The sequence below is a fragment of the Chelon labrosus genome (genome assembly GCF_963514085.1).
Source record: "Chelon labrosus genome assembly, chromosome: 15".
Taxonomy (NCBI): Eukaryota; Metazoa; Chordata; class Actinopteri; order Mugiliformes; family Mugilidae; genus Chelon; species Chelon labrosus.
Window position 1 is genome coordinate 12727841 of NC_140348.1, and position 16138 is coordinate 12743978.

Here is a 16138-nt window from a genome sequence, read left to right on the forward strand (position 1 = left end):
ACACAAGCCTCCATTAACCCGAGAAAAGGCCACAGAAAACAAAAGCTAAAATTTCGGGGATATGCATTTTCTCCATTCAGCTGTGCTGAATGGACGACACCGGAGTGCAGCCTAAGTGAAGCAATTTCCAACCCTTTTTGCAGGCAGGCCACGACAGAGTCATCACCTGCATGGCATAATTGACAGTGAACACAGGCAATCCTGTTAATTGATTACCCAGACCTGTGCTAATGGAAAATGCAAAGCCTCATTGTGCCTTCCATAAAGCCCCTGTCAGTAACATTAGACTACCAGAGGCGACCCACTAATGTTTCTAGACTTGTCCCCAGGGACCATAACATCTGAAGACCTTTCAGGCTGTCTTAATTCTCTGCATAATTACCTATGACATTATTATCCGGTCAAATATTTCATAGTATCTGCCAAAGTGCTGATCAAAAACAGAAAAAGACCCCTAGGAGACAAGATTCCTGTAACTTAATTAAGAGTGCGCCCTTTACGCCCCCATCCAGGTTGAGATGAGGATGCAGGGGTATGGGCCCCTCTCCCCTCTCGCGCAGGATTCAGCCTCCAGCTCCTCCTCTGATGCATCGTTTGCATCAGTACTTGGGCGCACTTGTACGCGCTGCTGCTGCTGCTGCTGCTGCTGCCGCACCTCCCCACAGTGCATTCACTGACTTTACCAGGTGATGACAGACAAGCGCTCAACTCCAAAAATGAAATGTTTTTAACGCGCCCGAAGTCGGAATCAACGTAGAATGGAGACGCGCCTCGGTCACTGCCTTTTTATCATTTTCTCTGAGTGGATTTGGCTCTTCACCACAACTTCCATCCTGAGCGGAACAAAAGCGGAGGTGAGGTGCATTCCCTCCTGCCAGCTGCCGCTCCTCGAAGCCTTTCCCCGGGAACTCTCGGCGCTGGATTTGACCAATTTTGGAGAGGCGACAGCTGAAGATTTTGTTGGATTTACTGAGGGAACACCCATCGCCGACGGGGACGAAGGGCACAACGTTGCGGAATTAACCGCGAGCGAAGAAAGTTCGTCTGAAGTACAAGAACGTTCAGGGGGAAATAACATTAGTTATCTGCAGAAGGACTTCTCAGACGGCCACCAGAAACTTTCCCACCCTAAAGTGTTTCGTCCAAGTGATTCACGCGCCTCTGCCCCATCTCCAAGTAATATAACTCATAATAGCACCGGAAATGGAAAAAACAACCGCTTTTACGATAAAAACGGCAATGTGACGGTAAACGAGGGCATGGATGTGGCCAGGCGAAGGCGAAGTGCGAGGAGCGCAGAGACTTGGTCCGGTTTCAGACCCGAGGGCGTGGAGGATGCTTCGCCCTCCGACCAGGAGGAGTTTGAGCTCACAAGTTCGACATTTGCTCTCACCGGGGACACAGCTCACAACCAGGCGATGGTGCACTGGTCCGGACAGAACAGTAGCGTGAGTAGTTTGTGTGCTCCAGATTTACGCACGGACCTCTTTTGACGCAGTGTGGTCAGCGCTCACTCAGATCGCGTATGGTCGTTTGAGACGTTTAAAGCTTTAGTTTTGACCCCGAGTGAGGTGTCAGAGATGACGGGGTCTGTGAAAGTGTGACTGTCGAGAGCTCGAGCAGAGTTTGAGGGAATTAATCCCGGGTGTCTGTCTTGCCATGCTGCAACCTCTCTCCTCTCTTTCTGTCTCTCTGTCTCTTCTCTCTCTTTCATATTCTGATGTGTCTCTCACATAAACCCCATCGATGCCATTGTTTAGTGATACATCTGGCAGGTATCGCAGAAATTTGAAGAAGAATAACCCAGATATTCCAAGTTTAATGTTCTACATACATGTTTTAAAGGGAGTTCTTGCACTTTTCCCATTGTCTTTCCCTCTTATTCACTCACACACTCGCACATTTATCCCTTTTTTGGTCAATCACTGATTTTTGCAGTTGGTTATAGACATATATTCCCTGCGTAAATGTGATCAATAAGCCTATGAGGCATGCCTGTCTACTGCACCGAGCCTTATATCCACCTTGCTCAGAACAGAAAGACGGGTGCAGCTCAAAGATTAAATTGGTAGGTTGATAATAATAGTTGTAACATCAACCAGAGCAACTGTAATAATAATTACAACAATAATAATGATGATGATAGAGTATGCAGTGCTCTTTACTCATGAATGATTCAATAACATGTTATTGAATTACTGTACAATAATACAGAAATAAGGTAGAAAATGAAGCACAAAGCAACATTATAAAACAATAAAATGATGAGCCCTTCCTTTAACAGACAAGTCTGACAGAAAAAGACGTGTCTATCTTAGTGCCTCCCTTGTATCCAGGGCACAGGCATGTTACAGTTTGAGAAGATCCGATTTTCTTAGGTCTTACATGCTTCTGAACTTCAAACAACCCACAGTGCAGGATGTGAGTGGACACGAAGGCTCTTAAAACAACAGGGGGTCTTCCATGTAAGCCAGTCAAAGCCCATTTAGAGGTTCATATACAAGCATATGGACTTCAAAAATCAATTCCACAAGATGTGTGCGGACGTGTCAAGTTCGGCTAAAACCATAATCACTCAGTTTGCTCTTTTTTCTGTGGTTACTGGTCAAGAGTCTACAGCAGAGTTTATAGTCCCTGGATAGAAGACCAGTTAAATGGGTGGTCTAGTCTGCTTGAGATGCGAGCATGAATATGGCTTTTGACATTTATGAGATGAAAGGTTTGCTGATTTGGAGGTGTAATTTATATGATCAAAGTCCAGCGCACTAGCATGTAAAGCCAAGGCCTGATCTGAGGAAGCAGAGAGCCAAGACGTCTGGATAGTTCCTCTCTTTTTTTTGCCCTTGGGGCTAAAATAAAATCCTGTTTGTCTGGCTGAGTTTTAGAAAACGGTCACTTTTCTATTTATTAGGGGATCTACAGTATGTGAGCGAGTCTGTATTATTTAACTTCTCAGATATGTATAATTCTGTGTCATCTGCATAGCTGTGGAAAGTCACATTTTGAATACATTATCTAAGAGCTGCACGCAGAATGGCAGGGAATGGCACCAAGACAGGTTCTTTATGCTTCATCAAATGAAAATTTATATTCCTCAGACACATCAGGAAAAAGAAGAAATGCACCAAACCTGCCCCAGCCAAGGGCTTTTGTTGAAGGACAAGTTTGACTTAAGGGGAATTACGCCTCCTCACTTCACACTTTTACTTAACACACTTCTGGCTGGTGCCTCTATATACATGCCTATATAGTAAAGCCAGCAGTTTAGAGTAACATTAAGACTAAATGCAATGGGAAATAGTTTTTTTTTTTTTTTACTAATCCATTTTTTCCGGTTCATTTATTGTATTTCATTGATCAAGTAGAAATGGTTATGGTTTTATTCTGGTTTTATCCAAGTTAATCACCTGCCTTCTGTTTCTTTCACATTTAGCATGCATACATTTACTTCCTGACATTAAGTCAAATTATCTTGGTGCACCATGGATCAGTAAATCATAAGTAAGTCTGAGGTGTTATTGCATATCTTTGTCTTTACTTCGTAACACACAGCCTACATGAGTTGGACATACTCTCTGAAAGTGATGTTGAAATATTTCTCTCTGATTCAAGTCATTATCACCAAGGTTTCATCATTTTCACACTTGCACGAAACATTTTCCGCTTTAAGAAATTTTCACCCCGATGCACAGTCTCACCCCTTCTGCTCACAACGCAATGCATGTGTGTGCGTTCCCACCTCTACTCGCCACACCCTCTTCCTCTCCTCCTCCATGTCTCTCTGAATAACAACAGGCCGGGTGGTCGCCAAGAAATCTGGCAGGTTTTCCAGCTGGTTTACTTGTAGCACCTATTCCGTAATTAGCCAAGTTCCCCTTTCCTAATTAAACACTGTTGTTTAACTTGCTAACAGTTACAGTCAGGACCTCAATCAGATCTCCTGGGTATCAGAAGGCATTTAGCGGCCAGTTGCACATCAGTAAGCAACCTTATGCACAGGCTGAATGATATGCGAGAGGCAATTTGTAGAATGTTTTAGCAGATCCCTCTGCCTACCAGCACAAAGAGAGAAGAGGAGCTTATGGGCTGAATGTACTCCACATGTAACGTCTGCTGTGGTTTGTTAGTGTGAATCAGTTTAGGTGGGAAATTCTTCCGACACTCCAGGCGGCTGTCACGTGTCGAGTTCGTCTGACGTGAAATCAAATAGTTTGTTTGCAAATTCTGATAACCGGTGCAGGATATCAGCCAATTTGTACAGTCTGTGAGTCACATTGTCTGGACTTGTTATTGAACTGTCTTGTCCAATTCCAATTTGTGTTTTGCCAGTCATTTGCTGCTCGAGCCTGCTTTGTGGATGTCCCCGTTCTTTTATCGTTTGTCCAATTATTACGGTTTGAAAGCTTCAGTCTACATGAAGACCAGGCAAAATGCAAACAAGTGCTCAGTCCATGTGCTGTCGCCACACTGATTCATGTCACATGTAAGATTTCAATACCGCATGACCCTCTTGAGCAATTTAACGGCAGCAATTAATTAGTGAGCTTCAAGGACTTGATTATAATAAAAAGAGAGCATAATAAACTGAGATGATATGTTTGAGTGTTTGCTTTATTCCTAATTCTATGACAGCATTCACGCTACCATAGCCTTGAATGGTTTGCCCACAGGCACAAGTATAGTGGCTAGATCATTTCAATTAATGCATGTCTGTCAAAGATCCACTGGGCATTTACGAGCAGGCAAGGGCGTTCACAACATGTTTTAAAGAACCAACTGTGAGGGTGTAAATATCCAAAGGTCATTAGTGTGCAGTAAGACTTACTGGATTTTGTCAAGTTTTCATGAGGTTTGTCACTTTTCATTTGAGGCCTGAGCTACATTTTAAACAGTGTACGAGAAGCGTCAACTAGTTGATCTCTTAAATTTGTTGAAATGTGGCAGAAATTTGTCAGGGAACCCATTTCGGGTGGGATTTGTGAAAAGGGAGACAGAGACAGCACCTCAGATGAACATAACTGTTACTTCTACAGCATATTTTAGCATTGGGCTACGTGGGCTGAATTTCATTTTATTTGAATGGCATGAATGCGATAGTTTCAGTTTGTGTGAACTCTGTCTTTTGAGAGAGTGATGAGCCCGGGTTGCATGTCGTCCTTGAGTTTGAATGGGTTTTATTCAGGCGCTCTAGTTTCCTCTCGCAGCCCAAAGACTAGCAAGGTGAATCAGAAAGTTTCATTTGCCTGTAGGTGTGAATGTGTTCGTCATTCTGTTTGCCCCGTGAACCTATCAAACTGTCCTGAGTCTCGCTCGGTGCATGCTGGGATAGGTTTCCACTGTGACCTTGACCACATCTGTCCTATTTTCTTTTCAGTCTATCCAGCTGTTTTAAACGCTGATGTCTGATGTTAATTTCTTACCATTGTAGAAATAAAGAAAGTTTACAGCTGTAACACTTTATTTTATGAAGGAAAAGGTACAACACCTTCCTCTCCTTCGTCAGGGTCAAGTCAATGACTACAGCATCCAGGACAACTTTTTGAGTTTTTGTACAAAACAAATCTGATTCTGCCTGTCTGCATCTCCTTGGCCTTGAGCTTCAGCTTCCTTTAAAGGCAGCTATTTAGTCTGAATGCCGTTTTCTTTCTGGTTCCCCTTTTGTTGGTAAAAGGGAACTCATAATGTTCCTCTGCCTTAAGCTGAATGGCCTGCTCATGGCTTCACCAACCTTTCTATGTCTGGACTATTTGGTGAGTTTCTCCATTGGCATTTTCCCTTTTCTCCGCCTTGAGCAACCTTGGTGAAGTGTCTCTCATTTCTTGACATCCACCTTGCAGCCACTGAATGTTTGAACCCTACATTGGTAATACAGTCCATGTCTTGTAGTATTTTCATCTTCTTCATTTCCGTAGAGGGCGTCTCACTCCTCTTCATGGAAATTGTTCAAAATAGCTTGGTGCATAGCTTCTCCTCGTTGGCTTCGGTTCACTTTTAGTTACTTGTCTCTCCTGTCTCTGCAGACTGGAGGCGAGCCAGGTATTCAGTCAGGCTTTGCATCTGATTTCTCAGTCGCTCAGCTTCTATGACTGGAGTGTCGATTTTATTCTGTGACATCCTCCAACTTCGACTTTTTTTTTTATTTTAATATCCCTGAGAAGTCAACGTATGCGAGCGTTGTTTGGCGAGTGTTTCCTGTCCGTTCAGTGCAAGCAGCTGTCCAATATTCTACTGAAACAATTCAGCTCTATTCAGCTTTATTATTATTAATCTCCACTGTCTCATTGGAAATAAGGAGCTACCTTCTTATAAGATTATACTTAGTGCCACTAAGACAAATGCCACGTTGTTATTGCTGTAATTATCCGGAGACATTTAAATCTATCAGCACCAGTGTCAACACACAAATGATCAGTTAAATATCAGGCACAGTTATTCCAGCTCGTGATGAGATTTTAGTCATATACCTTGACTCCTGTCAGTGTTAGCACAAAACCAAGAGAACGTAGCTGAAATGACTCTATCTATAGTACATTGCGCAGTTGGCTTAGAAACTCTGCAGTCACTCAGTTGATAGGCATGGCTTCTTTTGTAAAGATCATCGTTTCTTGCTGTCGCCGTCTTTTATGGCATCTCATCTCCTTTTTGTAAATGTTTATCACTTTGATGGCTCTGAAAACATCTTGCCAAATGAATGCTGTCGCAAATTAGCCAGCTGGATAATACTGGCACGTTTACAGGATGGTTGATTAATGCGTGTTGTCCTTGTAAAATAAAAATAAGGAGGGAAACCTCAGTGGAATTAACCTTTAAAATGAACTTGGAATAAGGTAATCACTGCTGAGGATATCAAGATATGAATGTGACAATACTGCCTATGTGAATTAAACATGGAAACAAGGCAAAATGTAAAGCATAAATGAGACATGTCAATGGGCACAGTAGAAATACACTGAAAAAAATTGATGTGCAGGATTTTATGAAAAACTTGAAAGTCATGTCTTCTCCCTCTGTGGCATTTGTGAATATTTCTTTTGTTTTCAGATAGACTTTGAGTCCTGGAGTCATAGCGTTTGCCCGGAGTCCTATATTTTGAGTACAAAGCCAGCCTTAAACGATAAGATATGCTGGAAGAACAAGTTGACATAGAAATCTAGTGTAGTTTTGCAGAAACTGTGGGAAACTGTTGTGAAAAGTGGGAAATAGAAATAAGCCCAACATGAAATAGACGGGAGTGGTATTGATCTTCTGTGCAAGAAAGTGAATAATCACATTTCCCAAAATGCCAAATTATCATTTTAAAAAAAAGACCCTATTTAACAAAAGAGCATTTTATTATTTCATCAAGAATCATTAAAAAAATATAACAAATCCCAAATAACTTGTTGCCTTGTTGCACCCAGATACACTTAAACCAGTTATGAAACTATAAACGTACATTTATGTTTGTCATCAAGCCATACAGCATAATCCTATAATAGAAATTAGCTGGTTGAATAGACAGTGCTTTGTCTTTTATATCAGTGTAAAAAAGGGATTTATTGCTTTAATCGTTTGGCACAATTAAAACCGAACTCGCACTTCTCTAGGGGAGGAGGAGCAGGCTTAATATGATCAATAGTTAAATTAGGTTTAGTCCTTAACACCTTTCCATCACATCACAAACCGCCCTGTGGCTGATGCTGTCCAATATCTCCTCCCACACCTCTCCTGGGTGGCTTTGATGGACGGGTTGAGGAGCGGCAGGGTGGGCTTGAGGGGGGGGGAGCATTACTACACACATAAATAAATTCATGAAATACATAATGATCAGGATTGTAACACCACGTCGCAAGAAAGAGTTTATTTTTTTTTTATCTTATAAATATGTGTCTGTTGAATTACTCATGGATAAACAGAGACAGAGTGGTTTTTAAAGCTCGGCACAGAAACTACTGGCAGGCTGAGTTCAGCTCCGCCAAGCCACCAAGCCTTCCCGTGGTGAGGTTCTCTAACGCCTTGAAATCCTGCTGAGTGCATTTTTTTTCGTTGTTGTTTTTTTCTATCTGCAAGCTCTCTTCCCTTCCTGGGTTTTCTTTCTTCTCCACCGAGTGCAGCCTAGCAGAGAAAGAGAGAGAGAGAAATGCCAAATCCAAATCAGGTGAAGATTTTATTTTAGACCAGGAGAAAGTTAATTTGCCAGGAACAATTCAGAACAAGATCTCATCTCTCTCTTTTTTTTTTTGTTATGTACGTGTTTGCACATCTTTTTGTTCGCTTTTAATCAAAGTTATGCCGAGCGGATCCACATTTTTGTTGTGTTTGCTCTGCCTGTTTCCGCTGTTGTTTCATGAACAGCTGCTAAAGCTTCGGAATAGCAGCTGCTAAGAAAGGAGTCAGCGTCTGCAGACGTGGCGTTTGAATGAGATAATGTATTGACAATTAAAATTACAGCCATATCTATTAGTGGCGTGTCTCAGTGCTCCATCTCTGAATCAGGAACACTCTCCCAGTTGGTTGCTGTTGTCAGTGGTCTTTTGTTGGCCATTGCTCAGATTGCAACCTCATTTTGTGCTTGAGAACACTTTCACTTTACAGTGGCCGCGTGCGTTACTCCTTCATAAGACTTATACCATCTGGATGCTGTAAGAAAAACTTACCACTCAGAACCACAACTTTGATGCCCTCAGTCAAGTTCTCCATTTTTGTATTAATAGCGTTGCATTTTGGCAAACATGAAGTTTCAAACACAGTTGGTGAGACTAATAAGACATATGGGTGAGAGAAAGTCCTTCCCAGCATATTTATTTAATCAGCTGTTTTATTTTATTTATGTCAGAGGAAGAGTACTTTATTAAACAGCCCAGAGAGTTTTTTTTAGTTCGTCAATATACAACTAATCTTTTACCATCTCAGCACTCCCAAATTTCAAGTCCAATGCTGAAGATTTAAAAGGACTTCTGGAAGAAAAAAAAAAATCTTTGCAACCAACTTTTTGGTCGGGTTGAAAACCTCCCCACTTGCTGTTTAATCTTGACTTCATTGATCCGGCCCCCTCATCGTGAACGCCGAAGCTTCCAAGCTCAGCAGGCCGCTGCAGCCTGAACTGGGCCGGTCTTTCATTTATAGTGAAGAAGCAAATGATGCAAGATGTACAAGCCCAAAAGAAGACAGAAGGCGTTTCAGATGACTTATCAACCAAGCTTCTAGTTGGACACAGTGCCGTTGTCTCGGCGTGAGTCCAATAATGTCAGACACTTGCTGTTCTGCTTGAGAGCCGCAGCTGTAATGTGAAGTACCTGCTCCGTGTCCGTTTAAAACAGAGCAGTGGTTTTATTGTGTGCCAAGGTAACGGACTTCTGCTGTCAGCAACGTTATTGCTGAACTATTACTTCGAGACAATCCTATTAGTGTTTTACTCCCAAATCCTGAGCACTTTTATTCACTCCTCCTTGTATTTATATAGCCGTTTCATCAGGACACTAGTAGTTTATGTTGTGCAAAGTGATATTGTGAAGTTGCTTCATAATTTATGATTGCAATGACCTGCTATCCGTGGGAGAGCCAACAGCTCTGACTTCAAACAGCCTAGCTTCAGCACAACATCTGGTCTACGAGGAAATGTTGCCTTTGTTAATGAAGTGATATAAATTGATGTGGCAGACGAAAGCCTCTGTACATTACGCGTCTCACCCAGGTGGTATTGAAGTGTACGACGGTGCGCCACCCTGCAGGCTCTTGTTGCAGCGAAGCGAGTCGCAGGGCAGTAAACAATGAAATGGAAACATTTCTTTCTTTATTAAAGGCGTTAAATGATGCTGTTTATTGTGGTGATTTTTTATCAGCTGATGTTTATACGTTATGTGATTCCAGACCCCGAAGGTCTTTGAATTTGCTCGCTAAGCTGTGTTTTTTTTTTTTTTATTTATAGGCTGCCACATTGTTAACACTTCTGTGGTGTCGGTGTCTTGTCGTTAGGTGTTCTTGCCTTTCTCCTCCCGAACATTGCGAGATTTAATGTCACCAATTATCACACATTTGAATATGATTGTTACACATAATCTTGATGAATATGTTAAATTCAGGTTAATTAAAGTTGCCGTAACTGTTTTTTTTAATATATAATAGTGATGAATCGCGTGACTTTTTGTCATGTGAAGCTGACTGTTGAGGATTAAAGAAGCAGACCTCAGTTTTTGATGTGCGTTATTTGTCTTTTATTATTAATATTCCAGTCAGTAACTCCAGTAACAATTGCTTTTATGGAATCATCCATCTGTTTAATTGCTGTGGCTAAATGTGTTGACAGTTTTATTGATGAGCCAACTTAATCCCAACAGCTGATAAGGCTGGATCAACGGGGTTGGCGCGAGTGGGAATGAATTGCAGTGTGTGCTCTCATTTCATTTGTCTCAGGTGTTCATCCTCCAATAACGAAATCCCCTGCTCTCCTTTCTCGATACCTGCTCCTCTTCATACAACACCTTCATTTCACACGAGTAATCTCTTCATCCTAAGCCCTTTAAGTCACCATTAAGCCTCCATTCATTCTTACATAATGATCGAATTCATCCCAGTCCATTTACCTCCCAGGTTTAAGATTTACAAAGGCTTAGAGGTGAAAAATCAATTTGCTTGCTCTTGGATGTGAAGTAATCCAGTTTGGAGATATGTTGGTGCAACTGCACTCTAACGTGCGACACGGTGGCTGACACCACATGTTCCACCTTTGTTGCGATTCAAAGGGAGAGGTACGCTAAAACATATGGTATTATTATTTATACGCAGCGTTGCTATTATCCAGCCTGTGGTGTGGTAGTTAAAAGAAGAGCCTTCATCTGATGATTTCGATTTGACTCGTGTGACACGCTGAGCTTCAAACGTCCGCTTGACACGGAAATATCTACAAAGTGAATGTTGTATCACTGTATTGATGTGTTAACTGCAGCCATAACGCTTCACCCTACACTTTAGCTCAGGAAACTTTCCCAGCCCAGTAATGTTGGATGCTCATTACATCTAACTGTAATCCTGGATTCTTACCAAGCAAATGCATAAAGTTAATTGCCATACAGAAGAGAAGTTGGGGTGTAATTTGTCCTAATTTTCAGACCGCTGCAGGTTGTTTTATTGTGTATGACAGTGTCCATGAGGGTCTGACTTTTGGAAGGTATATAAAGGCCATTTTATTGGAACGCCATAAATCTCGGCAGCCCCGTCCGGACACAAAGTTCTAACAAGCTGCGCCGATTATCTCCAAACAGACTCTCGTATAAAAGATTGTCTGAATTCAGCACAAGGTAAAAGAAGAGGTTTCTTAGTCAGCCTGTTCACGTAGAGGGAATCCACCTAGGAACTGAACCAAAACTTTTCCAGTTCATTATATTATTAACTGCAAGAGGAAGTCTGATACAACATACTGTATTATATGTGCAATACAGTTTATAAATGCAGTCAAGACGCATCCTGAGTGGGTGTTGGATGGTTTTTAAATCCTACTCAAGGCTGTATCCCGCATTTCACAAAATAAACGTAAACATGGATATTATCGCTATTATCTCAAATTTAATACAGATGAAAATGATATAGATCTAAGGATATCACTTTTACAATTGTTCCAAATCAGAAGCATTGAATGCAGCAGATCATGGGGAAGCAGATGTTAATGGAACAGAGACTCTAGTGCAACAACTTATAATATAAAGTTATATAAATATAAAAAGCTAAAAGAGTGAGGACATGTTTGGGAGAGACCCGGTCACCATGGAGTGTTTTTAACTGTCAGGTTTGATATCTGTCTAGTAGCATGCTAGCTAACGGGAGCCTCAAGGCCCTGGGATGTTTACCAACGCTTGACAACACTATTAGCTTCTCTGTCTCCTTGTAGACTTGTTTCTCTCAATGGCTACTGATGTAAAGTAGATTTTAAAATCCTCAGTGTCAGACATGTTTGATGTCAATCGTAGCGGGTGGCGCAGATGAATCTTTAAGATCTGTAAACCCTCACAAGAGGAAGTTTGATAACTTTGCCCATTACTCCTGTTGTCTGACTTACTCCCAACGTCAGTGGGAAACTATTAGTCTTTTTGTGCGTTTTGTGGACCAACATTTAATAAATTATCTACATTTATCTCCATTATTCCAGTAGTAAATAGTTCAACTTTGCTGTTTTACTGTTATATTATAGACTATCTTTGGGTTGATGTTGCCTTAAGCTCTGGTAAATTAATTCATTAAAGGCCAAACAGCTGATCCTTACAAATAATCGCTTGTTGCAATCTTTAGTTGCAACCCTTAGTTAATGTACTGTTCACGGTATTAAGTTAGAAGGCATTTATTAGAGTTTATCTTGTCTGTGGCGATTGTCTTTATCAATACAGGTATTAACAAAATCAGTTCATGAGTAGCCTGTAGCGATTTGGGGTGTAGCAATAAAATGGTTTGCATTCATAAAACAGACGTATTTAGGTTTTAAACAACCTGCCGCAGTTTAGTTATTTTAATCGTGCAGCCAGATACTTGAGCCGACTTTACGTAAGTGGCCTGAAAATGCCTCGTGCGTGTCTCACTGAAGCAATTAGCTTTAATGGCGTGCACACTTTTATTAGGCAGAGATGAGAAAGATTGATTTGTTTGTTTTTGAAACCTAATTTGACTTCTCTTTGGAAATTCCACAAACTGCGATTTAATGAAGAAGTTAGTTTCTTGTTTATATGATGGAGTTCGTACTCGGCATAGGGAGAAACGTTACCCCAAACACTCATAACACTGGGTAATTAGAAAGTAGCTCTGAAAGGCTGATCAAGATGCCCAGCGATCCTTCCCGAGAGAGCTGTATGGTGTGCAGGTTTTACGACTGCACGGCGCTGGCAGGGCGTTGCTTGAGTAATTAATTTGTGTAAAGAGTGAAGGGCACCGTGTGAACATCAGTTTTTTTTTCTGTAAATGGCATTTTATCTTTAAAAATGCATTCCTTTGGACTGAGCGTAGTGCAAAGTAGCAGCTTTTCCCTTGTACTGTTTTCTCACTGAGGATGAAGGAAATAGAGTCCACAACATGTAAACATAACTTCATGCATGGTTAATTACATGCACATGGAAACACACTGGCTTTGATTTAGGTTCTGATATTTTCTGAGGAAATGAGGCAAATAGAAATGTCCACAGTGAGACAGTTATTAATATTCATCTTGCAAGACATCTTAAAATCTACATCTTTTCATGTGTTCAATGAGAGCATGTGAAATCTAACCCACATACAATACTTTTTACGATCCTCTCCAAAAAAAGATGTCCGTAATATTTACCAGGGCTGTCCATCTGTGCCAGGAATAAATAATAGTGCTTATTTATTCATTTAGTCATAGCTCACCAGTGGTAGCATTTGTTGGTAGTCTACTGGGTCTTCAAAACCATTACAGCACCCGCATATGATGAGATTATCCCCAGAGACTAAGAGCAAGGCTTTACAACCAACAGTGAGGTGACATTCCATCACGGTTATGTTTGGTTTTTAATAAAGCAGAGGCGTGACTCTTGAAGGTGTTTGCAGCTTTCGGACGGCTTTTGCTTCTCTGCCTGACACTTTATTGCTGCTGTTCAAGAAGTGATGAAGCTTCTGTTTGATGTGTTTCGTAGGTGATTCTGATGCTGACAAAATACTATGACTTCAACTCTGGCAGAGTAACAGAGAGCTCTCTGTGGAGGTAAGATCCCCCGCCTGCTATTACTATACACACACACACACCGATCAGCCATAACATTATGAAACCTCGGTCATAATCACTGGTCAAGTGAATTACACTGATTGTCCGTTTATCTTGGCACCTGTCTGTAGTTGGGATGTACTAGGCAGCAAGTGAATATTTTGTCCCTTGAGGTGATGGTTTAGAAGCAGGAAAAAAAAGGCAAGCGGTAGGATTTGAGCGACTTTGACAAGGACCGAATTTTGCCAGCTAGACGACTGGGTCAGAGCATCTCCAAAACTGCAGCTCTTGCAGGGTGCACTCACTACCTATCAAAAGTGGGCCAAGGAAGGAAAAGCAATGAAAAGTGATTACAATGGGCATGTGAGCGTCTGATATGGACCATGGAGCAATGGAAAAAGGCGGACTGTTCTGATGAATCACTTTTTCTTTCGATCCGTATGGATGCTCGGTGCCTGTGCGTTGCTTAGCTGGGCACTAGGATGCAAGAAACTCCCCCTTGATGTTGCCGTAGGGGTGTGCTTGGGCTGTAACGATGCTCAGATGATGGTACATATCAAAGTAACTTCCAGATAACTGCCGGGACCCAGGTTTCCCAGAAGAACGTGACACTGTAATTACATCGCTTCACAGGTTGGTGGTTTTATTGTTGTGGCTGATCGGTGTATATACAGCTGAAAGAAACTGCCGTCGCATTTGTAACTAATGAATCAATGTAAAGAAATGCTTTAATGTTCTTTTAGGACTCCCCGGAAAACTCATTTAACAACCATACCTACAACTTCATCTCTCATGTATTTAACGCTCGCTCTTAGTTGCTTTCATCAAATGTAGAAAAGTCTATAGCTCTATAGTGGCAAAGGGCATTTTCTACAAGGCCATAAGAAAAGAGAAGAAATATCTGAAGGAAGAAATGTTAAATTACATTGGGTTTTGTTTGCTTTGTGGAGTCAGTGTCGTCAATACGCAAGAATTAAATAATAAAAAATCACTACATGCTGTATTTGCCAAATGCTCTTGAACACATATAAAAAATATTTTAAAAAAAGCGTATAACTACAGGCTATATAAAATCCACACTGTGACTTTTATTGTAGTATTCATAATTATGAAATATTGTGCTCGGCAACTGAGGCCAATATCTAATTTGGTGACTTCCAAAATCAAATTGAGCCATTATTGGAAGAATTCCATATATTTGAGTTTATGCGCGTTTGAAAAACCTTTTAAAATTACGCCATTGTCAGGCTATTAGGTAACTATGTCCTCCGATCCTCCATTTAATTTATTAAAGCTGAAAAAAAATATCAATAATAATAATGCTGCTGTATCTGATCCAAGTCATTCTACACGGGATGTTCTTGTTTATTTGGATAATTAAAAAAATCTCCATTCGTCTAGTAAATTGCTTCATGTCTTCTGTTGCTGCAATTTTCTGCTTGCCTGATGTTCTTAATGATACCATGAGCATCTTAACCAGAAGGTGTTGCTCCACTCTCCTCCACCAGAACCTTTTTACTCAATCCTGTTATTGAATTCTAGGTCGACCGACTATGGGACCACGTATGAAAAGCTTAATGAGAAAGTCGGGATGAAAACCATACTGAGCTACTTGTATGTGAGTCCAAACAACAAACGGAAGGTAAGTCTCAGTGTGTGTGTAAGTCTGCAGGTTGTTATCTGTGCAGCGGAGTCATTTTCACTGTAGCACCCCTGCAGGAGCCCGCGCCGAGCATTTATTCCAAGTGGCACATTGCACAAGCACACTTAAGCCCTGTGGAATGGATGCTGTCAAGGTGGGCCGCTGATTCCCCCGTCTCTTTTCTTGTCTCGTCTTAGATCATGTTACTGACCGACCCAGAGGTGGAGAGCAGTCTGCTCATTAGTCTTGACGAGGGGGCGTCTTATCAGAAACACAGCTTAGCCTTTGATATTCTCAGCCTGCTTTTTCACCCCGAGCAGGAGGACTGGATCCTGGCTTACAGCCATGACCAAAAGGTAACGCTGTCAGATGGCTTCAAAAAAAAAAAAAAAGCTGGAATAATGTGACAGAAAAACATCTCTGTGTGAGAATAAGTCGCCGCTGTGTGTGTCTACTTGTGCTTTTGTTCGCTTGGTAAGAGTGTTCTGCCAGATTGTTGTCATCGTGGGGTCACAGAGAAACTGATGTCTCTATGAAATGATACAAAACACAAGTTGCTGTCACGGTCTATAGCATCCATTGTCATAATAGTGGGCACCTTTCAAGGTGTGGTCTTCATGAGCGCAGACAACTGGCACTTAAGCCAAGGCTGCTCTTGCCAAAGCAGAAGCAGCCGATCAGGTTCGCCCCTAAACAAGTCATAAGGTCTCCCTGCAGACCGCTTTGAATGGATGTGTCCCAGACGGCGTAGGTGGAAGTTAACAAGGGAGACACGCCCAGAAAATCCACAAGCTCTCACACACACTGAGCATAAA

The 16138-nt window shown here is 41.5% G+C and overlaps 1 protein-coding gene across 1 annotated transcript in view; it reads left to right on the forward strand.

Moving 5' to 3' along the window:
• The first annotated feature begins 746 nt into the window (after window positions 1-746).
• LOC311500554 (VPS10 domain-containing receptor SorCS1-like) overlaps window positions 747-16138 on the forward strand; it is a 41643-nt gene continuing 26251 nt past the window's right edge. The window contains exons 1-4 of the mRNA XM_084562043.1: window positions 747-1448; window positions 13614-13681; window positions 15224-15323; window positions 15521-15679. Of these exons, the coding sequence (XP_084418169.1) occupies window positions 759-1448; window positions 13614-13681; window positions 15224-15323; window positions 15521-15679 (1017 nt within the window). The 5' untranslated portion in view covers window positions 747-758. The remainder of the gene's footprint in view (window positions 1449-13613; window positions 13682-15223; window positions 15324-15520; window positions 15680-16138) is intronic.